Source organism: Rhincodon typus, chromosome 8 (assembly GCF_021869965.1).
Source record: "Rhincodon typus isolate 14 chromosome 8, sRhiTyp1.1, whole genome shotgun sequence".
NCBI lineage: Eukaryota > Metazoa > Chordata > Chondrichthyes > Orectolobiformes > Rhincodontidae > Rhincodon > Rhincodon typus.
Window position 1 is genome coordinate 71167623 of NC_063339.1, and position 26526 is coordinate 71194148.

The 26526-nt window shown below is 42.4% G+C and overlaps 1 protein-coding gene across 1 annotated transcript in view; it reads right to left on the reverse strand.

Moving 5' to 3' along the window:
* Positions 1 to 22751: 22751 nt before the first annotated feature.
* The window catches only part of LOC109934230 (fibulin-7-like), a 46861-nt gene continuing 43086 nt past the window's right edge, over positions 22752 to 26526 (reverse strand). The window contains exon 8 of the mRNA XM_048600263.1: positions 22752 to 23416. Coding sequence (XP_048456220.1) covers positions 23056 to 23416 — 361 coding nt within the window. The 3' untranslated portion in view covers positions 22752 to 23055. The remainder of the gene's footprint in view (positions 23417 to 26526) is intronic.

Here is a 26526-nt window from a genome sequence, read left to right on the forward strand (position 1 = left end):
ATGTGACTCCTCACATCTCACTGTACAATACACTTCTTTAAACTCAGCTCTGCCTGTGTAACACATTGTTGAGCACACAGTTCTCTCAGTATAATAGCGTTGAATATACACAGCTCCCTATGCTATTTAGTACACACAGTTTATCCTTAGCGATACAAGGTTTGGCACATGGAATCCACCTCCATTAAACAATGCTCAATATGTCTAGCTCTTTGTAACATACTATTCAATGTGTATATGGGTCTGAAAGGGTTAATAGTGAGGAGTACCATAAGCACCATCCACTATGAAGATGTTATATGGAGTTATGGGCAGAGCAACCTGGGATCTCAAACGTGTATGGTTGGACTCTGCTCTACCTCAGAGTCTCTGTAACCTTGTCTATCAACGTATCCTATCACTAGTTGCTAAGGATTCAGAAAATCAGCCTGTAGATAGACATTGACCAGACAGAAGACACAGTTCAAGTTAGAAAACCTGTCCCTTTTAAAAATACACAAATGCCTGCAATGTCAATTTTAAAAATAACAAACAGCAGTCAAATGCTCCTCATAGCACAGCTGCAAACATTGCAATCTTCTTCCTAGAAACAAAAATCAAAATCTTCCAGTGAGAAATGGTAGGCAGACACTTAATTTTGGATTGGGCATCCAATGATAACTTTACAGAATTGCAACAGAGAGCTGTCAAAATCATGGCAAGGACAGTCTTTGTGGAATTGATACATCTGGTCTTTCCATGAATGATCAGAAAGATGTAGAAAAGATCTGAAATGTACTTGAAGGTCATCTTAAGTTAAGAATTAACTTCAGAATTAACAGACACCAACTCGTCATCCAGGCAGCATCTCTAAGTGTCCATGGACTGACTTGTCTTAAGATATTACAGCAAAGCACATGGGTGTGATTTTTCTGAGGAAGCATTCTTAGAGACACTCATCAGATTAGTTGTCAGCTCTATAACAATTAAAACCTTCAAAAAGGATCATCTGCTTAAGAAAATGAGCAATACTATTAATGCATTAGTTGTGGATAGATATAAGCATGATACTACAGTGGCAGGACAACAACAATTACATGTTTTAGATATAATCCATTCCATTCAGCAAACCACGAAGATCTGTAACAGGTGCAATAGGATCAACACAATGGTACAACAAGACAGCGCTGGCAGCAAGGAAAGTGTTAAAGCAGGTACACATACAAATCTATAAGATTCAACCAAGCAAAAGGCAAATTTCAAAAGATATTCAAGGTTTTCATATTATTAACCACACATATATTGATGGTATAAGGTGATTGGAAGCTTTGAGAATGACTTCAAATGTAATTGAATCAAATGCAGCTGAATCAATTGGGAGCAGTGTGCTCTGTTTCATCACAGTGAGTGTGTTTTGAATCTCATGAATTTTGCTCATACTGAGATTTGTGCTTACTGCTCGGCCTGCCACTGCTGGACCATCAGTAGGAGATTTTGGGAAGCCAAGATGAGCTTTCATATTGGCTTACAGTGTGATTCTGCCAATATGTAGAACTAGTGATCATTATAAACTATGAGACAATTTCTTGTAACCAAGCCATGGATCTTCTTTTGAAGAGGTACATGCCTTTCAAGATGCATAATGGTGACATGTTGGCACTAGATTCTGTGTTGAATTTTAATTTTAATGCATGCCATCTTGCCTCTTCCAGGACATGTGATACTAATGTTTGCAAAACCTTTTTGTTGTTGCACTTATTTGATAACCTGGTTGTCTTGCTGCTGGTTGGTATCACTCCACATCACCACACATTTGTATGATCTTCCTCACACTCTTCAAATTTTTATATTGGACTGAGCTCTGTCCCTTGACAACATATCACCATGATCAATAATGACTTTATATAGGCAAGGATGGTTGAAAAACTAGAAAATTTTGCTGATATCTCTAAGTTCTCTACCTTCCCTCTCATTGTGTATCTCTTACATTCTCCTCTGTCTTGAAGAAGAACATCCTGTGTATGAAACTGATTAGTTCATTGGTGGCTGAGCAAGGTTATTCACGCTTGCCTTCCATGCTCAGCCATGCTGAGGATGACTCCCCATTGGCATTGCATGTAAATGCCTCATGTGTGAATATCCTAATTCTTCCATTGGCCAGGACATGGATTGGCCTCCTAGCTGTCTTGTGTTTTTTAATACCTTGTGATCCCAGTGTAACATGGGCATGATATTGTAAAATGATGCTTTCAGTATTAGGATTTGCTTAGCTTTGAAATGAGTTATCACGACACACCAAGTTTGCCCCTGTATGGCCAGAATAACCGAACGATTTTGAGAAATTCCACCACAGCAAGTGGGCACCATGAGGCAAGGCTGCAAACTTTGAAGTGAATGGTGACAAAGGAATGACTAGTCGGAGGTTGCAGACTCAGATACATTGGAAAGGCAGTAATTAAAGTAATAATATTGATCAAATTAAAAGCTTAAACTCAGATGGAGAAAGAAAGGGAGATTTTAGTCAGGCTGTCAGAAAGGTAGAGATCCTTTATAGGCACCATAATAAGGTTAGAATCATTTATGTAAACCACAAGAAGCAGGGCACATTCTGTAAAAACCATGATTAAAGAGGGAGCCATTTATTAGAAATGCAGAGTAAAGGAGTCTATTCAATTCCTAAATTACAAACAAACCACAAGCAATGCACGAGAAACCAATGCAATGATTAGACAGGCACCACACACTAAAATGCTCTGTCATTACTGCAGAGCAAAAGCATCACAGAGGCCAAGGCTGTGTCCAGCCATTAAACATGAAAAGCTTTCTCTGTCACACAATTCGTCACATTCAGAAAACGGGCAGTAAATATACAGTTTCAAAAAAGTAAGAAATTGAATTGCCACCCACATGAAAAGGTCTGGGGCAGTTTACAACAGAAGAAAAATCTTGAAGTAATCCTAAAAGCAATACTTTATCCAGACCTTACATTTGGCTAGCTGATATTTATGTCAGTGGTCATCTCACAAGTTTCAAGTTAGACACCAGGGCAAATGACACTATTTTATCACTCAGTGAGTGATTGTTAAGAAAATATCACCTACAAATGACAACTGTTCAACTACCTGGTCCAGTATATAACAGGGAATGACAAAGTCACAACCCACAATCAAGAATTTACACTGTTGAGTAGGAGGGCACATTTTGACCTCAATTTCATTCAAAATGTGGAAGCGGTTAAACTGCAAAATCTAAGGAAGCTCCTTTGGAACAGCCTAAATTATTTAAGGGTTAGAGAAAATGAATACTGAATAGAGATGAAAGGTGCTAAATCATTATGTCTCTAGACATCAATACAGTGCAGAGCTGGAGGGACATGGCAGGTCAGGCAGCATCAGAGGACCAGGAGAGTCAACGTTTCGGGTCGGGACACTTCATCAGGACCTCAACATGACAACCCAGCTCCTATGCTCAATGGTCTGACCAATGACGGCAAGTGTGCTGAAGATTTCTTAACCACCCTGTTTACCAGGACAGTTAAGTAACTCTGGAAGAAGAATAGAAACTCCAAAAGGCACAGCTAAATTATAGATGTACTGATGGGCAACAGGCTGAAGGGTCAGTTTCCCATCCTACCAAAAAGCTTGATTCCACATCTATGCTTATAGGATATTCAGGACATGTATAGCAAGGTGCAGTCCAACAGGTGCACAACAGGTCACACACTAAAACAGGCACCACCATGTTGGATGGTCATCACATTTAGAATGACAACAATAGATATGGATCAGGGATCTGAATAGAAAAAGTATGGTCATCCAAGGAGCTGCAGACTTGCAGAGATTGTATATTATTTATACTGTCAAAGGGGTCCTATGAGGGAACTGCAGCAACCTTAGTCCATTATGGGTTAATTGTTCGTCATCGACCAACTGGGACAAACCCAACAGGAAACTCAAAACTTCAAGAGACCTATAAACCATAGACTGTCAGGAAGAGATTCACCAAGAACGGTCTTCCAACCAGCAAATTGCTAACCCTTCATCGAATAGAATCCCTACAGTGTGGAAACAGGCCCTTCAGCCCAACAAGTCCACACCGACCCTTGGAGCATCCCACCCAGACCCATCCCCCTATAACCTATACACCCTGAACACAAGGGGCAATTTAGCATGGCCAATCCACCTAGCCCACACATCTTTGGACTGTGGGAGGAAACCAGAGCACCCGGAGGAAACCCACACAGACACGGGGAGAATGTGCAAATTCCACACAGATAGCTGCCCAAGGGTGGAATCAAACCCGAGTCCCTGGCATTGTGAGGCTGCAGTGCTAACCACTGAGCCACCATGCCACCCCTTCAAGGCCAAAGAGAATGCATTCTGGGAGAACACTGAAACCTCTGGATTGACAGAATTTGAAACCTGAGGGAAAATGGCGTAGCTGTAAATGTTAAAATATACAAATATTATACATATTAATAATGAAAAAATTGTTGGAGGGTATGAGATGCTGTAATCGGGTCTCAAAGGACCAATACTGAGAGGTATCATAAACACCACTCACTATGACGATTCTGCATGGACTTGTGGGAACAACAGCTTAGGATCTCGAAGAAGTAAACTGACATTGTGTCCTCCTCAAAGTCTCTTAAAAATGTCTATCAAATATCAATACAACCTGTAACTAGTTACTAGAATGAAGCAAATGATATAATGTTAACTCTAAGAAATTATTGTAGATATAGAGCAGGAAATGGTTTTCCTTTACCATTGGAGTCGACGTAGATACAATTATAACACTTAAAAGACATTTAGATAAGTACATGAATTGGAAAGGTTTGGAGGGATATGGGCCAGGAGCAAGCAGGTGGGACTAGTTTAGTTTGGGATTATGGGTCAGCATGGACTGGTTGGACCGAAGGGTCTGTTTCTGTGCTGTATGACTCTATGAGTCTAAGCAGACCCTATAGTTTCCCACTTAAAGAGAATGGTGGCTTTCATCATCATACAGTGTAGTGAGTTAGCATGCCCATACCAAAATTCAGAATGCACAGCTCTCTATCGAATACACTGCTCATTACATTCACTTCTTCCTGTGTAACTCCCTGTTCAGTACACACTAACCATTTTTCTGTAACACAATGATGTAGGCACAGTTCTCCCGATGCACTGTCACTGTTCAATACACACTTCCTCCTCAGCAACATATTTTTCTGTGCAAAAAGATTTCCTTCCGTAACATCATGTTCAATACACGCAACTGTCCATCTGTAACAATGTTGAGTGCACACAGTTGTCTTTGAATGAGACAGTGCTCAGTATGGGTCTTGCTCTGTACCATAATGTTTGGTGCACACATCTCTCCCTGTATAGCACTTTTCAGTATGTATTGTTCCTTCTGTGACATAGTGTTTACTGCATTGAGCTGCTACAATGTCCATCCTGTTCCAACAGTGCTAGTATTTAGGCAGAGATAGTAGGAACTGCAGATGCTGGAGAATCCGAGACAACAAGGTGCAGGGCTGGATGAACACAGCAGGCCAAGCAGCATCATAGGAGCAGAGAGGCTGACGTTTCGGGCCTAGACCCTTCATCAGAAAAGGGGGAGGGGAAGGGGGTTTTGAAATAAATAGGGAGAGAGTGGGAGGCGGATAGAAGAGGGATAGAGGAGAGGATAGGTGGAGAAGAAACAAACAGGTCGAAGTTTCAAAATCTCCCCTCCCCCCACCGCATCCCAAAACCAGTCCAACTCGTCCCTGCCTCCCTAACCTGTTCTTCCTCCCACCTATCCCCTCCTCCCACCCCAAGCCGCACCTCCATCTCCTACCGACCAACCTCATCCCGCCCCCTTGACCTGTCCGTCCTCCCTGGACTGACCTATCCCCTTCCTAACTCCCTACCTACACTCACCTTTCCTGGCCCCATCCCCGCCTCTTCGACCTGTTTGTTTCCTCTCCACCTATCCTCTCCTCTATCCCTCTTCTATCCGCCTCCCACTCTCTCCCTATTTATTTCAAAACCCCCTTCCCCTCCCCCTTTTCTGATGAAGGGTCTAGGCCCGAAACGTCAGCCTCTCTGCTCCTATGATGCTGCTTGGCCTGCTGTGTTCATCCAGCCCTGCACCTTGTTGTCTAGTATTTAGGCAGACTCTGTTCAGTTGAAAATGTACAGAGAAGAAATGCCTGACCCCTACTGCTGGAATATGATTATTGTATCCCCATGTGCCTCTGCTCGGTGATTCGCCTTTGTTTCTTGGCTTATGTTTTTCCTCTGCTTCCAGCCATGTTTTCCGGTCACCATGGCGATGAAATCTCTCAGTAGTAGCGTTTCTGACTATGCAGGAATTTGTCCTCTGTCAAATCTCTCTGATTGAGTCTCCTGGGACAATGGGGCCCTGAACAAAGGATGCTACTCCCACCACCTGCCTCTACCAACCCATGTCGACCTTTCCGTTCACATTACAGCACTGGAGGACTGGTCTTTGCCAGTTTGACTCTAGGGTAGCCACTTCTAATTCTAGACCTTAAAGCCGCGGTCTACTTTACTCGTCCTTCTGGAGACTGGGTTAGTCCAGGTAGCTTCAGTGAGTGCCAACGCAGCGCTAACTCTTTACGTCCCTAATGCTTGGCTCTTCTAAGTTTGAGGCCTAAGATTTATCTCCTTTGCCTTCGGATCCAGCCACGAATCCCTTTTCTCTTGCAGAATAGGACCCTCATGTTTGTAGGCGAGGAAAACGTTTACACTTAGAGGATTGTCCACTTTTCAGTGTTGAGACAACATATGACGGGAGCTAATGGAAGTCAGCTCACTCCTGCTGAAGAGTCAGCTCCCCATCCTACCAAAGAAGTTGATTCCACTTTATACTTAGAGGATATGCAGGACATGTAGAACAAAATCTTTACATCAGGAGAATGGGCTATTTTCTATTGTTGGGACAGCCAGTGATAGGAGCTACTGTTCCCAGTCGGAGTTACCCTTTCAAATTTTGTCAATGAGAGTTGTGAACACAACCCAGTACATCATGCAAGCCAACTTTCCACCCATTGACTCCATCTATACTTCTTGCTGCCTTGGGAAGGCAGCCAGCATATTCAAAGACCCCTCTTAGCCCGGCTACAACCTCTTCCAACCTCTTCCATTGGCAGCATGTACAGAAGCTTAAATACATATACCAACAGCTTCTTCCCTGCTGTTATTAGACTTCTGGATGGACCTCACAAATTTTAAATTTGATGTTGATTGCGCACTTTGTGCAACTTCTCCGCAATTGTATTCCTTGCTCTGTTCTGTTACCCTGGTGCACTTTATATGGTATGATCTGCCTGTATGCTTGCAAAACACAACTTTTCACTCTACCTAGGTACGTGTGATGATAATAAATCGAATCAAATTAAATCAAGTCAAATCACTTCAGTTATTGTTCACCCGTTAAATTGCTACATTCAAGGGGAAACAAGCCAAGTTTATGTAATCTGCCCCCAGAAGCTAACTTTTTAGAGCCCAGTTAACATTCTGGTTAATCTGGCCACCGAGGCTAATATATCCTTTGTAATGTGTGTTGCCCAGAACTGGCATGCTGTAAATGGGATCAAACTAAACCACTGCTGATACCTTCGTTCTGTCTGGCTTCTGAGCTCTGGGATTCCCTCTCTAATCCTCTCCATCTCTCCAGGTGTCTGCCTCTTCCTCAATGCTGTTCCTTAAAGCCTACCTCTTTGGCCGAACTTTTGGTTACCTCCCCTGACACTTGATGGAGAGGTTCAGGCAGTTCCCCGTGTTGTGTGAGGGCTGAGCTGGCATTGCGCGGCGAACATAAAGACAATTTATTTTGCACAGCAAGATCCCACACACACAGCAATGTGAGAAGAGAATAGCTGACCCATTTTAGCAATCTGGCTGAGGGGGGGTAAATATTGGATAGAACAATGGAGAGTGTGTCCCCGCACTTCTTTAAAATAGCGCTCTGGAATTTTTACATCCACTCAAGAGGATCTCAAATTTAACATCTTATCCAAAAGAAAGGGCTGATTCGACCACATCTGGAGTATTGTGTCCAGTTCCGGTCACCTCATTACAGGAAAGATGTGGAGGCATTGGAAAAGGTGCAGAGGAGATTTACCAGGATGTTGCCTGGAATGGAGGGAAGGTCTTACGAGGAAAGGTTGAGAGAGCTAGGGCTTTTCTCTTTAGAACGACGAAGGATGAGAGGTGACTTGATAGAGGTGTACAAAATGATCAGAGGTATAGATAGAATAGACAGCCAGAGACTTTTTCCTAAGGTGGAGGTAGCTATTACGATGGGGCATAGTTTTAAAGTGAGTGGAGGTAGATACAGGGGAGACGTCAGAGGTAGGTTCTTTAATCAGAGAGTGGTAGGGGCGTGGAATGCATTGCCGGAGAGGGTAGCGGAGTCGGCCTCATTAGGGGCATTTAAGCAGCTATTAGTAAGCATATGGATGATAGTATAAGGTACGGGTGGAGGTTAGATAGACCTTAGGATTAGGGTAAAAGTTCGGCACAACATTGTGGGCCGAAGGGCCTGTACTGTGCTGTACTGTTCTATGTTCTATGTTCTATGTTCTCAAGGTGAGGCCACTTTTGGAATGCTGCATTCAATTCTGGTCTTCCTGCTGCAGAAAAGATGTTGTGAAACTTTAGAGGGTTCAGAAAGCATTTACAAGGAAGTTGCCAGTGTTGGAAGGTTTGAGCTTTAGGGAGAGGCTGAATAAGCTGGAGATATTTTGCCTGGAGCGTCAAAGGCTGAGGGGTGACCTCACAGAGGTTTATAAAGTCATGAGGGTCATGAATAAGGTGAATGGTCAAGGTCTTTTTTCCCAGGGTAGGGGAGTCCAAAACTAGAGGGTATGGGTTTATGGTGAGATGGGAAAGATTTAAAAGGGGCCTAAGGGGCAACTTTTTCATGGAGCGTGGTGCGTGTATGGAATGAGCTGCCAGAGGAGGTGGTGGATAGACTCAGACTACACATTTCAGATTCCACAAGTACAATTACAACATTCAAAAGGCATCTGGATGGGTATATGAATAGGAAGGGTTTGAGGGATGTGGGCCAAATGCTGGAAATGGGACTAGGTTAACTTAGGATATCTGGTCGGCATGGATGAGTTGGACCGAAGGGTCTGTTTCCGTGCTGTACATCTCTATGATTCTATGACTCGATGACATTTCCTGCAGTACAGCAATGCTTAGATGGGCACCTATGCTAGGTACATTAGCAAAAGCCCTGTTGCAATTTCCTCAGATTTCCCTAATCTCTTTTAGCAGTTGGAGAATGTTTCCAAGGCACAACCTCAGGAATCACATTTAATCTCCTTTCTTTGAAGTTGTGTTACACCTTTCCTGCAGTCCTGTGGGATTCATTGAAGTTCACAAATGTTGGCAGCACTTTTTTTTAAAGAAAAGGGTCAGAGCCTGTGTGCATAATTCATTCTCTGACACCATTACTGTAATTTTAAGCCCAAGGAAAATATTTTGAATTTTATAAATCAATGAGGCTAAAACAAGTTCAATTCATTGAAAGCTGGTCTATGTTTCTGCCTCACTTCCATTTATGTTGCTACACCGCCCACTGTATAAGTGAATGATTCATGCTCGGTGACAGTCAGTGTTGACTTGAATTTCTGCAATGAGTGCTCGCTTGGGTGTCAGTCACTGCTCAGCAGTTAGTATTCTTGCTTATGGAATCCAAAGGTCATGGGTTCAAGTCTCCACACAGGAATCTGGCCTGGCACTTCCGTACAGTGCTCAAGGACGGTTGCTCTATTTGGAGGTGACATCTATCTGTGACCCCATCCACCTCGCTAAAGTGGATGTAAAAATTCCGCAGTAATGTTTGAAGAAGACCAGCCCCGTGTTCCTTGTGTCCAGTAGGTCATCTCGTTGGTGACTATGGAAAATTGCTGTGCGAATTGCCTTCAGCATTGTAAATGATGATGGTGCTTCTAAAAGTGCTTAATTTGGCTGTAAAAGGCTTTGCGACACCCAAAGGTTGTAATAGGTGCTATATAAATGCAAGTTTTGTACCTGGTCTCACTCAGCAGTAGCTGTGGATGAAAGTGGTCAGCTCAGCAAAAAAAAAGGTGACCACGTGAAGTTAGAAAGCAGATGAAACAAAATCTCAGCCAGAATTATCCTGTTAATCTCACCAAAGTGAAGTAGATACATAGTTTAGGTTCAGGTTGAGGGCCTCTGCATATACTTAGTGGGGCATAGGCATCACCCCTCCACAACAGCCAAGGGTAATGTTGCTGTCAGCTTCATGTGTTTTCCTAAGGAGATGGGAAAAGATGCGATCGCCACCCTTCCACTGAAATTCTGTAGAACCCACTGTAACTTGACCCACTTGGATAGCACAAGGGGACAAGAGCAGGATAGGCTCAGAGGGCATGTTCTAGATGCCACAAGTGAAGAACAAGCCAATGGGGTGAATCAGCCAATCCCTGATATCAGCAATACGAGTGGGAGGCTTAAAAAGAATTTGCAAGTGTGAGTGGTCCCAAATCACAAAGAAGCACAAGGCTAAAAGTGTTGGTGAGAATGGGTTACACATTGACTTTCAATCTGAGAGGGTGACTGGGTCAGTGTGATTGAGCTGCAAAAAGGATTTGATAGGTTGAAATGAAATCTAGTGGGAAAACCAAGAACAACATTAACATTGGGTTTAGGCCTTTCAGTAGTGGTGCCAGGTGAAGTAACTGTACAGAGGCTGGTATCCTGTCATCAAGTTACCCTTTCATTACATGTGCACAGGACATGGGCTCTGACCAGCCAGATCAGAGCCAGTACATAGAATGAGGAGACTCTCTGAATCTCCTGCTTATATCTGTCAGCCAGGGCTCCCTGATTGACCCAGGTCAACAACCCTAATCAGGCATCTCATAGTGAGATCCATCTGGCCTTGGTTCCCATCACTATATCCCTCAGCCCCTAAGTCCAGGCACGTGGGCCTGTTCTTTCTCTTATAGCTTCTCCTGAGATGTTTTTGTTCCAGGTCTGGTTCCTCTGACTTGGACTCAGAAATGGGCAGCGTGTACCCACTCTCGTTGCTGCTGAAATAACTGTACAAAAGCCAGTATCCTGTCACCAGGTTACCTTTTATTGAGGTGTGCATAGTACGTAGTCTCTGACTAACTAGCTCAGAGCCAGTCCCTAGAGTGAGGAGACTTTCGGAATCTCCTGTTTATATCTGTCATGCAAGGGTTCCCTTATTGACCCAGGTTAACAACCCCAATCAAGGATCTCAGTGTCAACGAGATCAACCTACCCTAGGTTCCAATCACTACATTAGCAAAACACGTTTTAGAACAAAAAAATCGTGAAGCTTTAGGAAAGAGTGATTGAGACTCAGGGACATTTGACCTCAAATTTGTGATCGTTTGATTTTTGTTAGTTATTCAGGATTACTGAGCCATGTTAAGTAGAGATAATTTAGACACAGAACAGTCACAATCCGACTGCACGATGTGATCGGCTAAAGGGGCTGAATGGCCTGATCTTATCCCTAATTTCAAGGTGACCACAAGAAGTTAGATGGCAGGTAAAATAAAGTCTCAGCCACAATTATCCTGTTAATTTGAGGGAAAAAAAGTAGGACAGAGGAGATCTGAGGTAAGGTTTTCACCATGATTGATTATGCCGTGGAACATAACTAATATTTTTGCAGTTTTTCATCACACTATCCTGTGCCAGCTCTTCTCAATGGCATGCTTATATGTGACCACCTTCACAGTTTTGTGGTATTCACAAATACTGGACTCGCTCAGAGCTACCTCTGTACCATGCTGAATTAAATAGTAAATTTTACACTGCGGAAAACAGGAAGTAAGTCTAGAATTAAGAGCAAATACTTCAGGAATACAACATAACTTCCTTTCTTTTGCTTATGTTAGTTTTGAAATTATTTCCGTTCAAGATATCAAATTATTGCTTTTGTTTGTTCCTGTCCACTCGCTTAAGGCTCTTAATGAAATATCCAGATACCTCTGCAGTTCCTGTCGAATATTTAAGACTTGGCACAATGATCAGAGTTCCAACAGTGACTTAGCTGAAAAATGTTTTTCTAACGCATATGTTGCAGTAGTTTATTCAGTTAGATTTATCCAAATTGGCCACAGGGAATGTAAATATGCATAATGAAAAGGAGAATGAGTTACAGACTGGAATCTAATCGAATGGTTCAAATGGTTTATAGATAGAATAATGGATACCAGCGAGTGAGGTATAAACTGAAACCTAATCGAGGGTTTCAGATGGTTCATAAACAGAATAACCAATACCCAGGAGTAGTCACAAACTGGAATCTAATCAAGGGGTTAAGGTGGCTTTTATGTAGAATTATGGACACCTCGCAGTGAATTACAGACTGCAATCCAATCAAAGGATTCAGATGGTTTATACATTGAATAATGTATACCTAGGAGTGAGTTACAGGCTGGAATCTAAGCAAAGGGTTCAGATGGTTCATATACAGCATAACGGAAACCGTCTCATAGTAGGTGATATATCGCCGTGGAAACAATTCAGACAATAGTGGAGCTTACATTAAAGTATCTTAGCCACTTAAACAGCTTCAAGGATCCCTGTTTATTTATTTTAGAGCAGTGTAGGTTTAGAGATAACATCTATTAAGTAATTGCAAGGCTGAATATTGTATCTGTTGGTAGCATGCTCCTGATAAACAGGTTAGGAGCAACGGGACTGTTAAAGCTATGCAAGAGCAGGAGTCCAGTGAAAGACATTCCCAGCTATGACGCTCTGGGATTGCATGGCAAGCTTGGTTGACAAGCTTGTATTTTCCTAGTGGTCTTTTACAACTGTGTGTCAATTGTTATTGTGCTCCTGTGCCAATTATGAGAAGATAAGCAAGCATTAAATAACATAAATACATTAATGAGTTAAAGACTGACTTATCATGTTTTTAAAAAAAGCCGGATGATATTCAAAGCTCATTGGAAAGAAATATCAGATTGAAGTCACGAATGTGATTAACAAAGAGACCAGATACATTTCAATTGGAAAGGAACTGTAAATTCAAAACAACATTAAAGGAAACCAAAGGTCCATCTGGAAAACTGTCAATTAGAATTCATGCACTGCTATCTTTCCCCCAGGACTGAAATATACTTATATTACCTCCATACCAGTGTCTGGTGCATTTCAGAATGAGTCATTCACTAAATAAAGTGCTCGCACTCATATCAAACGTCACCATATTACTCAGGCATCGCAAAAAATAGGTGATCTTTCAGCCCCTCAAATAGATCATGGTTGATCTGTATTTAGCGCCAATAACGCACTTTTCCTTCTCACTCATTGATACCCTTAGCCAATGAAATCGACCTGTGTTTTGAAAGCTCAGACTATATTCCAGTATCCACAGTCTGTTTGGTAGGGGTTGGAAGAATGTTATGCATTTTCTATAAAGAAGTGTTTTTCTGAACTTTCCAGCTCTATTTCTGAAACTATATCCTTCACTAGGAAATAGTTTCTTTCTACCCTGCTTCATCCTTTTAACCTTAATGCACATATGATCAGATCACCTCACAAGGGAACTAAAGTTAATATGCAACCTGTCTCATAATGTAACCCTTAACATCAGGTGGCGTACTCCAGAACTACACATACAGTTGATAACTTAGAAGTACAGCAACCATCCACAGCAAGATCTCATTAATAGTTATCAGAAATGACTTTCCATGTGTTTGTTTTGATCTCAGTCTTGAACACTTGTATTGACAAGTGGAATTCAGTTTTGACAGGCTAAATTAAGAACTCAGCAAATGCAGGCATATTTTCTTTGTTTCATAATATTTTCTTCATGTCATAATGTCACGACTCAGTAACATACAGGAGGAAAGGTGCTGTGTTTGAAAGTGAGGTACGGAGGCACGTATAAAGGTACGCAATTTCTCAGTAAGGTCAAGTCAAACAATTACCAATTTCATGAGATGTTCTTTGTTTGTAGCAGCACAGGATCAATTCAGCTTTTAAATCATGCCTTTGATTGCAGATGTCTTACTGTGTTAGAGTAATGCAATAGTGTAAAATGGTATAAGTTTTATTTTCAATTCTGTGCAATGATCAGATAGAAGAAAGTAAAGCTTCCATTATCTCACACCTTTTGTGGCTGCAGGATATCTCAAAGCTATTTAAAGCCAATGAAGTATAGCATTTGTTGTTATGTATGAAACATTAGAGTCAAAGATTTACAAAACTAAAGATCTCACAAGAAATAGATAGCGATTCAAGTTAAGGAGTTAGCTGTGATCAATGAGCAGATAAATCTCACAGGGGTACTGCAGTCAGCAATTAGGACAAAAAAATAGCAGAGTATTGGAAATTCCCACGCACAAACTTGTCACCTGTCCAATTGCCTCTCAACCTTCTACAACCATCTCTTCCATCAAGCATTTGGTCACCACTGCTAATGCTCTTTAGTTCCATTTTCCTTACACCTGGGGGCATTTGCTCCACATTAACAGAGATCCACAAATGCAATCTGTGTGTTGTGGAGAGAAAAGGGAAGAAGAAACAGAATAACTATGGGTGCCTTGAGCAAATGTTAACCATTGGTGGATGAAGCTAGTTAAGTAAACATTTGTTGTGACAGTAAGAAATTCAGAAAGATAGAAACACGTCACCTATTTGAAGATTAGTTGTACAGTTCATAATTTGGCAATGAGGAACTAATTTAGTTTTAAGTGAACATGTTTTTTATTGTTCAAGCCTATTTCATGAGATCTGAAGAAATAATTCTTCTCAAAACTGCAATTAGATTCACGGAAACAATCTACTATTTGTTGAAGGATAAATAATGAACAGTTTGCATTTATACATTGGTTTACACAATCTCAAAACAACTTACAGACAATGAAGTTCTGTTTTTGAACAGCAGTCGCTGTCATAACTTATAACTTGGCAACTTGTGCTCAGCCAGCTCACTCATAGAAGCAGTCCCAATGAATGTTCCGATGACTTGCTTCAATGCAGTTGGCCAGGGAGCAAGGGAGACCTCCTTCTTTCTCTTCATATTCTACCATGGAATATTATACATCCATGTGAGATAGCAGATTAAGAAAAGAAAGCCTTGGATTGCCACCTCATCTGAAAATGACACCTCCAAAGATCGCAGCTGTACTGCAGTGGGGTGTTAGGCTAGATGTTGCATAGTCATTTCCTGCTGTTTTCAAGGGATGCACCATATCGCAAACAGCAAAATTGTGAATGGGGAATATGTATTTATAATACAAGTCGGTGGGATAGGTTCCAATCAACCAAATTAATTGACAATCTGCAACTCACACAGCACACTTAAATTCATAGATAACAATGGTTTCACTAAACGTGAAGATTTTCCAGTGGCAAAATAATGTGATAGCCTAAGAAAAAGAGAAAACGTGTGACACTGACCCTTAATACAAGGTGAAGTTGGTGGATCACAAATTAATGCGCTGACCTTTGTGGACACACATGCCATATGGAAGTCGATGCATGTAGCAGCCACACTTTGCAGATATAATTGATGTCTCTATACATAATGTCTTCTTAAGGGTTTTTAAACTGCTTGTTTTATTTTCATGGTCATTTCTGCAATGTCTTTCGCCTCCCAGGGCAATAGATACGCAGGCATTGATGTGGCGATAGGCAACAGTGTGCAAAATAAAAAATAAGGTGAGTTTATAAATTGACAAATGACAAGTGCACACTTTACAAGTTTCTGAAAATGGGTCTTCTAACACTGGGTGGAGCTGGGAGGTCAGATGGGGGTGGTGGAGAAGTGATGTGACTGAGCCATGCCTGACATCCAATGAAGGAGGAGGTCTACAAATTGTACTGTCACGGTTTACATGCCCCAGAACAGATTCACTTTGACTCTATATTCAACGATTAGATACTTTAATGCTTTAAACAATACAGTTTACAGTCACTGAGTATAATCCATCGAGACAAGTCATTTACCAAAAAAAAGTTAAAATTCAAAACTGAAGTACGAAATATATTGTTTATAAAAATAGCTACATTCAAAAATCTTTAATTTCTTTGTAAATTTCTTTATATCTCTGTTCCCATTGGACTATGAACTGAGGATGGCCGTGTCTAAATCACGTCGCTTGATCAAGTAATGACAATCAGTGAAATAGTTCATACAAGAAAAGGATGAAAGGTGGAAGGTTGGAGAGAGAGTTTCAGGCACTGTCAGCATTCAATGCAATCCCTCTTTCCTATTTTAACCATCTACATTCTTGAGCCAAACTGAATACACTAACTCTGTTCAGTGTTTTAACACAAGGGAATCTTAATTTAATTTATTATTTCATGGGATGTAGGTGTCCCTGACATCACCAACATTTGCTGATATCCATAGTTGCCCTTGAGCTGAACTAGGGCAATTTCAGAGGGTGAACTAGATGGGTTTTTACAAAAATTAACAATTGTTTCACCATCACTCAGACTAGCTTTCAATTTCAGACTTATGAAATGAATTTTAAGTTCCTCTAGTTGCCACGGTGCCTCTGGAATATTATTGCAGAGACATTACCACCATAGCCCATCCCTCCTCTCTCCTTTATGTAAGGCCATAGGAAATAGGAATGGGGCTGGCTGTTCGGCCCCTCAAGGCTGGTCCACCATTCAATAAAATCATGGCTGATTCTATATTCCTCGTGTCCACTTTACTTAATTTTCCCCATATTCCCTTACTCATTAAACATCTATCTTAGCCTCAGACAAATATAAGGATCCTACCCCCTCAGTTCTATGCGGCAAGGAGATCCAAATACTCATAACCCTCACAGAGAAGAAATTACTCCTCATTTCAGTCTTAAACTGGCATCCCTTTGTTCTGAGATTATGCACTTTGGTCTTAGACTCTCCCATGAGGGGAAACATCCACGCAACATTTACCTTGTCAAGACCCGTAAGAATTCTATATGTTTCAACGAGATCACCTCTCATTCTTCTAAACTCCAAAGAATAGAGGCCCAACCTGTTTAGCCTTTGCTCTTAAGGCAATCCCTTCATACCAGCGGTCATCTTAGTGATCCTTCTCTGAACTGCCCTCAATGAAACAATACCTTTCCTTAAATAAGGGGACCAACACTGTTCACAGTACCCCAGATGATATCTCACCAGCACTTTGTACAGTTGCAGTCAGACTTCCCTACTCCAACCCCCTTGGAATAATGCCAACATTCCATTAGTCCGATTCTGAACGTGAAACAGTTTGGGTTTGTGAGTAGGGGAGGGAAGGGTAGAGCATTGAAATGCTGTCCAAAAATATGAAATGTTTTGGTATAATAAATCCTGTTAAGTACTTTACTAAAAGAATAATTAGTATTCACTTAATATCACAAGTTCTTTAGCTACTTTGTGGTTTAAGATCCGTTCTTTTCTCTCGTCTGGGTTGTGGAATCGTGTGTAAGGCAAGTTTACCTCTTGGTAAGTAAACATATGCACAAAACAAAACCCAATCTGAGCCGTGAAATCAAGCTCACAAACACCAATGGCTCATCTTTCATAACATTTCTGCTCTAAATAATGAAACTTGTAAATAATTTTGTTGGAAAGAGAAAGGGAAAACAGACTGAGAGAAAGGTGCTAGAAACATCTCACAGTACGCTTTGGCAGACATCACACTTCTGCAATAAGGCTTGACACTGGCAATAACCAAAGGACGAACTTATTTAGTCACCCTCTGCATGCTCACAACTCCTAATAGAGGTTGTTGGCAGGGGCAGGGAAATGGAATTAGAACTCACAAATGCCACTATAATGCTTTTGAATGTTGCACCATCGATTAATGCCACCTACAATATCCTTGGACTTGTGAAACTGAAGAATACTAACAGAGTCTCATGAGGAAAGGGAAACATTCACTTTATTTAAGAAACATCTCACTGCGACTTTGCTGCAAGAGTGAATATGATCATGTGACACTGAATTGCTTCCCCAGTGATGTATTCTGTGTCTCATTAGCATATCGCACAATCAGACTTAATCCTTTTACAATCTTCTCCACATTTTTGATTCTACTCTACCCATTACATGTCTTCCTAAGTCTTGACTTCAGTTTCTTTTTTTACAGGGACAACCACTGTGGCAGTTTCACTAGTCTGCCTGAACATGTTTTTAACGGCTTTGGAGGAGATTGGGAGTTCAGATCTTATGTGTGAAGTGTCTCAGGCTTTGCTGGGCAGAAGCAAAATTGATTGATAACTCCACTTCAGAAATCAGGCTGTCATCTGGATCTCTCAATGAACACAGCATCTCTACTTCATTTGGCTTTCTTGACCATTGGTTAGACTGTGTAGAAGGTTGCTCCTGTTTGGAAACAAGAGCACGTCTGTTTCATTGTGTTTAAATAGAGGAAGATCATGGGTGTGGTGTCTGTTCCACCTCTTGTCCTCAGAAGACATGGTCTCAAATCCACACTGGTTCTCTTGATTGGTGGTCTTGTAGGTTGGGCGTTTTGTGACACTGGTCACATCTGACTGGAATGGTACTCAATCTCTTTTCTTTCCTCACCTTGTCCAAGTCATCAGGTTGAACATGTGGCATCAGTGTATGTGGGACAGTAGGGAGTGGAGTTCTCAGTTTTCTTCCCATGTGGAGCCAAATGATTCCGGAGTAGGGTAGAATGGTATCTCAGGTATCTTATATTAGTTGTTGTCATTCATCATCAGCAATGCTTTCACTGTACATTCCTATTTCAGCTTCAGCATTGGCGGGCTAATAGCGCAGATGAATCAACCTGATATTGTGAACTCATCAGCAAACTGTGCAGCATTATCTCAGGTTAAAAAGTTTGGGAATCCACATGTTACAAAAGTCGTCTTTGATGATGTAGAGTCACGATAGTGCTATTGGAACATAAGGCTGCTTTCTCATTAGAGAGAGGGCAATGGTGGTGGTTTAACCTGAGGGTCACCACACCTCAGGCAAGGGGAAAGGCTGAGAAGACGTTCACTGCTTGACTTCTATCCATCTGAAATCGTACTTTATTACTATCAAGAACACCTTGTCTCTGTGTTCAAAGAGGTCCACCCCAAGATGTTCCTAAGCTCTTGATGGAAATGGAGATGACACCAATGGTTCTTGTGCCTCCTAATGATGAGTGGCACAAGTAATAAACCCTGATATGATTGTTTCCAATGTTTCTGGAAGATGTGGCCACCAGACATCCCCAAATTTCATTGGAATAATCATTGCAAACAGTCAATACTAATGGCATCGAGGGATATAGGGAAAGCAGTGTTGAGTTAGGTCTAGAATGGTGGACTTGGTTCAAGGAGTTGAATGGCCAACTCCTCCTGTTATGTTCCTATGTTTCTGCATTGTGTCTTAGGTTTCTCAGAATGGCCAATCTTTCATCATAAATGTACAAATCATCCACTCCATTGATGTGTTCTCTCTGATCATAGCGCTGACTCAGAATGGGATTGTGTGGCTTGTGTACTGGCCATCATTTGGCACAGAACCCTCCGACAGAAGTACATTCTTCAGATTTCTGTACATCTCTGATTTCATTCAATCACTGATTTCTTGCTGGAGGAGTGTGTTTTTTTAAAATGATGTACAGGTTTCCATTTCTTCAACAAAAACAACATCTTGTTCAGACCTTGCTAGAGGGATATAGTACAAAGCATCTGCTGTAATCTGTTGCTTTCCTGAAACATATACCATCTTTGCATCAAACTCCATCATCTTCAGTCTGATGCTTATACTTGGAGGCACTTTTGTCAACTCCTTAGAATTTAATAGCATCTATAAAAGTTTGTGACTATATATAAATGAAAGATGGTAGATACTTTGAACTCTCTTCTACAAATGGCAGGGGATGCTGGGTCAGTTGTTAATTTAAAACTTGAGATAGTTTTTTTTTGTTAAGCAAAGGTATTAATGGATATGGGCCAAAGGCAGGCATATGGAGTTAGGCCACAGATCAGCCATGATCTCATTGAATGATGGAACAGACTCAAAGGGCTGAATAGCCTACTCCTGTTCCCACGTTCTGTCTGCATTGTAAAGATGAAGAACACAGTTCGCAAACATTTCACAAGCCCATGTAACAGCTGATGTGTTTTTTTCTATTACTGCACATTTCTGTTCAGCCTTTGTTTCCCTTTGCAAAATAAATTGGTCTGTGTTTCACATCAATCTTTATTTGAAAGAATATAGCCTTCAGTCCTGCAGAGGGACTGTAACTGCAACCAGGATGGTGGGTAGCTCTAAAAAACAGGGGTTATAAATGCCTTTTTCCTTTTCTTGAAAGATATTCTTCCTCACAATGATGACCACTAGCTAGGAAACATTCTGTATATGTACTTGTAAGATGTATATAGATTCTGATAAATCCATCAGGTTTTGGTACTGGGATCATTTTCAAGCACCATGGAGTCATAGAGTTATTGAAACAGCATGGAAACAGACTCTTTGGTCCAACTAGTCCATGCTGACCATGTTCCCAAACTAAACTAGTGCCACTTGCCTACTTTTGGTTCTTATCCCTCCAAATCTTCCTTATTCACGTACATGTCTGAAAGGCTTGTTAGCTCAGTCACAGGTAAAATAATACCTTGCTTCAAGATTAAGTCAATTTACTTCTTTACCTTTGGCAGAAGTGGATGTGGGATTTATTGAGGGCAAGCAGATACACTGACTTCATTTCAAGACGTGATGTGGAATTCTGTCTCCATTTTTCTGAACAGCTGTGGAAATCTAGCTCCAAAGATGTAAGGCTGATTTTCTTGGCTTGTCATTTCTTCTATTTTGCAAATCAGATACAAGCCAGTACAGGCTTTCATACTTAAGAGTTAACAACTCTGGTTTAGGGTTTGAGGTTTCGGATACATGGAACCTTATATCACATGTAAATTTCCCTCACTACATTGAAGGGCTGCATTCAGTTGTCCTATTACTTTGAGTTCTATACCTCCCAGCCCATGAAGTTTGATTCTTGACGGCTCAAGGAAACATTTTTCCAAACGTGGTTCACCATCAATATGAACCAAACTTACTGCATCTTAAAACATATCTTGTTTCCCTCCACTAGGATTTCAGTACTTCCATAACTTTTGCATGATTCCAGCATCTATTGGAAGACAGGCATTTCCTTCTCATTGACTTCCTCAATTTCTTGGATCTTGTCACTCTACGAAGGCTTCTCTTTTGTTTTATTTTCTACAAGCTTCTTGCTGCAAAACACAGCCAGGAAGTGACTTTTTTTGCAAGAATTTTGGGTGGTTAATGGAGACTCTTCCTGCCTCCCCTGCTTTTGTACAGCCATCTCTTTGCTTTACACTTTCACACATATCTGAGTCAATCGTTTTTCTGATACAGTTTGCTCTGAGGCTGACAGGGTGGCTCAGTGGTTAGCACTGCTGCCTCACAGCACCAGGGTTCAATTCCACCCTTGGATGACTGTCTGTGTGGAGTTTGCACATTCTCCCCGTGTCTGTGTGGGTTTCCTCTGGATGCTCCAGTTTCCTCCCACAGTCCAAAGATGTTCAGGTTAGGTGGATTGGACATGCTGAATTGCCCATAGTGTCCAGGGATGTGCAGACTATGTGGGTTAGCCACAGGAAATGCTGAGTTACAGGGATAGGTTGGGGTGGGATGCTCTTTGAAGGATTGGTGTGCATTTGATCGCCCCAATGGCCTGCTTCCACAGGGATTCTATGACTTCCCAAAACACTGACTAATTTTGTTTTCTGTGCTCAGCTTCCCTACTCAGCTGTTAATGTTAAGGCAAGAGATTAGACATTACTACATTGAAGACTCCAATGACAATTTTCTCTCTGATTAGTTCATCTGCAGTAGACTAGAATTCTGTAAAGATCATTGATAAAAAATATTAATATTTCCCATTGTCGTGCACTTATTAAATTCAGTTTGCTCAATAATGATATTTTTCACAGATCCAAGTAGGTAATCCTTTTAATTTCTTCCTCATACATAGTTTTCTCTCAGTCAATTCATTACCTGGCTAGGTTACAATTTACACGACCATTCATTGCATTCAGTAGTGTACTGGCTCCTCAATGTTTGATTTTGCAATGAGACCCAACACAGAGTGATATCTGGCAAAATCTTTGGCACCAATTCAGCCATATCTCTGTTAGTTTGGTTCAGTGACCTGATCAAAGGTTTCTAGCAATGGTGGAGACTTTGACACTTTGTCTTTCACTAACTGCCACCATTTAATCTTTTGGGGCTCACTGAACTGCTAAAGAATATTTACAGTGTTTGCTGAGGCAGGGGAAGCATTAATAACATTCAAGAAACCTGTTGCTGTCGCTTCATCTTGCCACGAGGCTGCAAGAGGGAGCGAGATTTGTGACATTGCATCACTTCCTGTGAGTATGTATTCTGTGCCCCATTAGCATATTGCACAGTCAGATGTAACTGCTTCTACCCTAGCACACCCACTTTAATAACATGATAATATCAGTCTAATGTTAATTAAAGATGAAGTGAGAGAAGGGAGTCTTTGTGAAGTGAAGGTACTGCCCTTTCACACATGCAGGATCCTTAATACATTCAGAGATAGTAAGAACTGCCGATGCTGGAGTCAGAGATAACACAGGGTGGAGCTGGATGAACACAGCAGGCCAGGCAGCATCAGAGGAGCAGGAAAGCTGACGTCTCAGGTCAGGATTTTTTTCTGAAGAAGGGTCTAGGCCTGAAACATCAGCTTTCCAGCTCCTCTGATGCTGCTTGGCCTGCTGTGTCCATCCAGCTCTACATCTTGTTATCTCAGACTCTCCAGCATCTGCAGTTCCTACTATCTCCTTAATACATGTTTGGTTCTATCTGCATCAAAATATCATTACAACTATCAGACATTCTCTCTCCCACCCCTCCACTAACATCCAGTTCTCCAATCTCTTTTCCCTTCCTTCTAACAAGGCAGTATCACATACGGTATAGTTGTGCAGCTTGATATTCTAATTTTTTTTTAAAACAGTACTTTAACTCTCTATTGGTTACACACACACACAATTTATCTTGACACATCACAACAAAAAAACGGAAAGAGGAGTGAATGGAAGCTGAATGTTGCCTAGAAGTTGTATCGTGAGACAAAGATGATGACCTTGGAGATGTACTTCGTCAGGACCGTTTTGCCAGACAGTTCCGTCATCTCCATTTCGACCTCCAAGGTGGCGGGGCCCTGGATAGGCTGCACCAGCACCAGCTCCCCTGTTTGCCTGTCTGAGCGCTGGATGGAGAAATGGTTCTGCCCATTGCCCCCTACAATGCTGAAGCGCATGGTGTCGCCAGTGAATCGGCTGCTTGTCATTCGGAACAGGGTCCTTGGGGTTCGTAGGTTAGATGTTAAGGTCAGGTAGTGAAAGGTAATGGAGTATGCAGCATTCGCACACAACTTGTTTTCCACCAGGCACGGGTTTCTCTCACATTTACTGGAACGAAAATGATAAAAAAAATTGTAAGAATTAGGAACAAAGAAAAGCTTTAACGTTTCAGGTGTGTATTCTGTATGTATGCATCAGAAGGTTGGGCTGACAGCACCTTCCATGTGCTACTGCTACCCCATGGGCCTACGCTGCAGCATTGAAAGGTTGGGAACCATGCAGAGGGATAGCCAGGAAACATTACCATTCTAAAACCAATTCAGATTTCATTGAATCACCAAACTGTTATGGCACAGAAGGCCCTCTCAGAGTGACCCTCATGACCTAGTGCCGTTCTCCCAAACTTTCCACATAATGTTGCTCCTTATTTCTAAAGAAATAATTATCAGATATCTTCTTGATTGAAGCTGCCTCCACCACTCTTCCAGGCAGACCATTCCAAACCTGAACCATTCGCTGTGCGATTAAATTGTTTCTCATTGCATTTACTGTTTTGGCAAATTACTGAATCTGTGACCTCTCATCCCGATCCTCAGGAAGAATTTCTCCTTGTCTACTTTGTCCAGGCCTCTCATGATTTTGAAAACTTCAATCAAATCTCCTCGTAGGTTTCTTCTCTCTGTGGAAAATGGTCTCAACTTTTCCTATCTACCTGCATAACTGATGATTCTCATCCTTGAAATCATTCTCCAATGAGTTCATATCCTCCTTAAAATGTGGTGACCAGAACTGTACATGATATTCAAACTGATGTGTAACTAATGGATTATACAGGTTCAGCATAAACCCCTTGCTCCTGTACTCCAATATACTGTGCGCTTTATTAACTACTCTCTCCACCTGTCCTACAACCTTTGCTGACTTACACTCACATTCACCCAGGTTCCTTTGCTCCTACACACCCTTTAGATTATATCCCTTACGTTCTACTGTCTCTCCATATTCTTTCTATTAAAATGTATCTCCTCACTTATCAGCATTGAGCCTCAGCTGCCAATGTCCATCTGAAATTCTGCACAGTCCACCTCACAGTATATGGTGCTTCTAAGTTTGTTTGGTCCACGCACTTTGAAATTTCTGGCAAAGAGATATTGGAAGTTACTGAAAGAGCTAGCAGTAATCTGCATTAAAAGCTCAGATGAAAGCCTCTGTGGTTATTCTAGTATCTGTGGCTGGTAATTAAATATAAGGCCCGGTGTATTCAAGCTGTCAGTTTTAGTATCGTGTTGAGATTCTGTCTGCATCATGTTTCAGCTTAAACTGCACTCTGGGGATAAATACAGAGATGTTTGCTTGATAATTATGGATGTAATAAGTTACTTGACTCCTCTCTCTCTTTCTACTCCTCCCACCCACCCTCTTGTTAGTACCCAACTGGGGCTCAAATGATTCAGGCACTCTGCCTCCACTGGTTTCCGTGTCTCTCTTTCCCTATATTGCAGATACAAGGCATCGGTCAAGTGTATCCTCACTTAAATATGTCCTCATGTCCAGTCTTGGTCACTGAAAGACAATACTCAGATTCTAGGTGCAGGGCTGGATGAACACAGCAGGCCAAGCAGCATCAGAGGAGCAGAGAGGCTGACGTTTCGGGCCTAGACCCTTCATCAGAAAAGGGGGAGGGGAATGGGGTTTTGAAATAAATAGGGAGAGAGTGGGAGGCGGATAGAAGAGGGATAGAGGAGAGGATAGGTGGAGAGGAAACAAACAGGTCGAAGAGGCGGGGATGGGGCCAGGAAAGGTGAGTGTAGGTAGGGAGTTAGGAAGGGGATAGGTCAGTCCAGGGAGGACGGACAGGTCAAGGGGGCGGGATGAGGTTGGTCGGTAGGAGATGGAGGTGCGGCTTGAGGTGGGAGGAGGGGATAGGTGGGAGGAAGAACAGGTTAGGGAGGCAGGGACGAGCTGGACTGGTTTTGGGATGCGGTGGGGGGAGGGGAGATTTTGAAACTTGTGAAATCCACATTGATACCATTGGGCTGCAGGGTTCCCAAGCGGAATATGAGTTGCTGTTCCTGCAACCTTCGGGTGGCATCGTTGTGGCACTGCAGGAGGCCCAGGATGGACATGTCGTCTGAGGAATGGGAGGGGGAGTTGAAATGGTTCGCGACTGGGAGGTGCAGTTGTTTGTTGCGAACCGAGCGTAAGTGTTCTGCAAAGCGGTCCCCGAGTCTCCGCTTGGTTTCCCCGATGTAGAGGAAGCCACACCGGGTACAGCGGATGCAGTATACCACATTGGCAGATGTGCAGGTGAACATCTGCTTGATGTGGAAAGTCTTCTTGGGGCCTGGGATGGGGGTGAGGGAGGAGGTATGGGGGCAGGTGTAGCACTTCCTGCGGTTGCAGGGAAAAGTGCCGGGTGTGGTGGAGCTGGAGGGGAGTGTGGAGCGGACAAGGGAGTCACGGAGAGAGTTGTCCCTCCGGAAAGCAGATAAAGGTGGGGAGGGAAAGATGTCTTTGGTGGTGGGGTCGGATTGCAGATGGCGGAAGTGTCGGAGGATGATGCGTTGGATCCGGAGGTTGGTGGGGTGGTACGTGAGGACGAGGGGGATTCTTTTTTGGTTTTTATTGCGTGGACGGGGTGTGAGGGATGAGGTGCGGGAGATGTGGGAGACACGGTTGAGGGCGTTCTCGACCACCGAGGAGGGGAAGTTACGGTCCTTGAAAAACGAGGACAACTGAGATGTACGGGAGTGGAATGCCTCATCCTGGGAGCAGATGCGGCGGAGGCGAAGGAATTGGGAATAGGGGATAGCATTTTTGCAGGAAGGTGGGTGGGAGGAGGAGTATTCTAGGTAGCTGTGGGAGTCGGTGGGCTTGAAATGAATATCGGTTTCGAGGTGGTTGCCCGATATGGAGACAGAGAGGTCCAGGAAGGGGAGAGAGGTGTTAGAGATGGTCCAGGTAAACTTAAGGTTGGGGTGGAAGGTGTTAGTGAAGTGTATGAACTGTTCGAGCTCCTCGTGGGAGCACGAGGCGGCGCCGATACAGTCATCAATGTAACGGAGGAAGAGGTGGGGTTTAGGGCCGGTGTAGGTACGGAAGAGGGATTGTTCCACGTAACCTACAAAGAGGCAGGCGTAGCTTGGGCCCATGCGGGTACCCATGGCTACCCCCTTTGTCTGTAGGAAGTGGGAGGAATTGAAAGAGAAGTTGTTGAG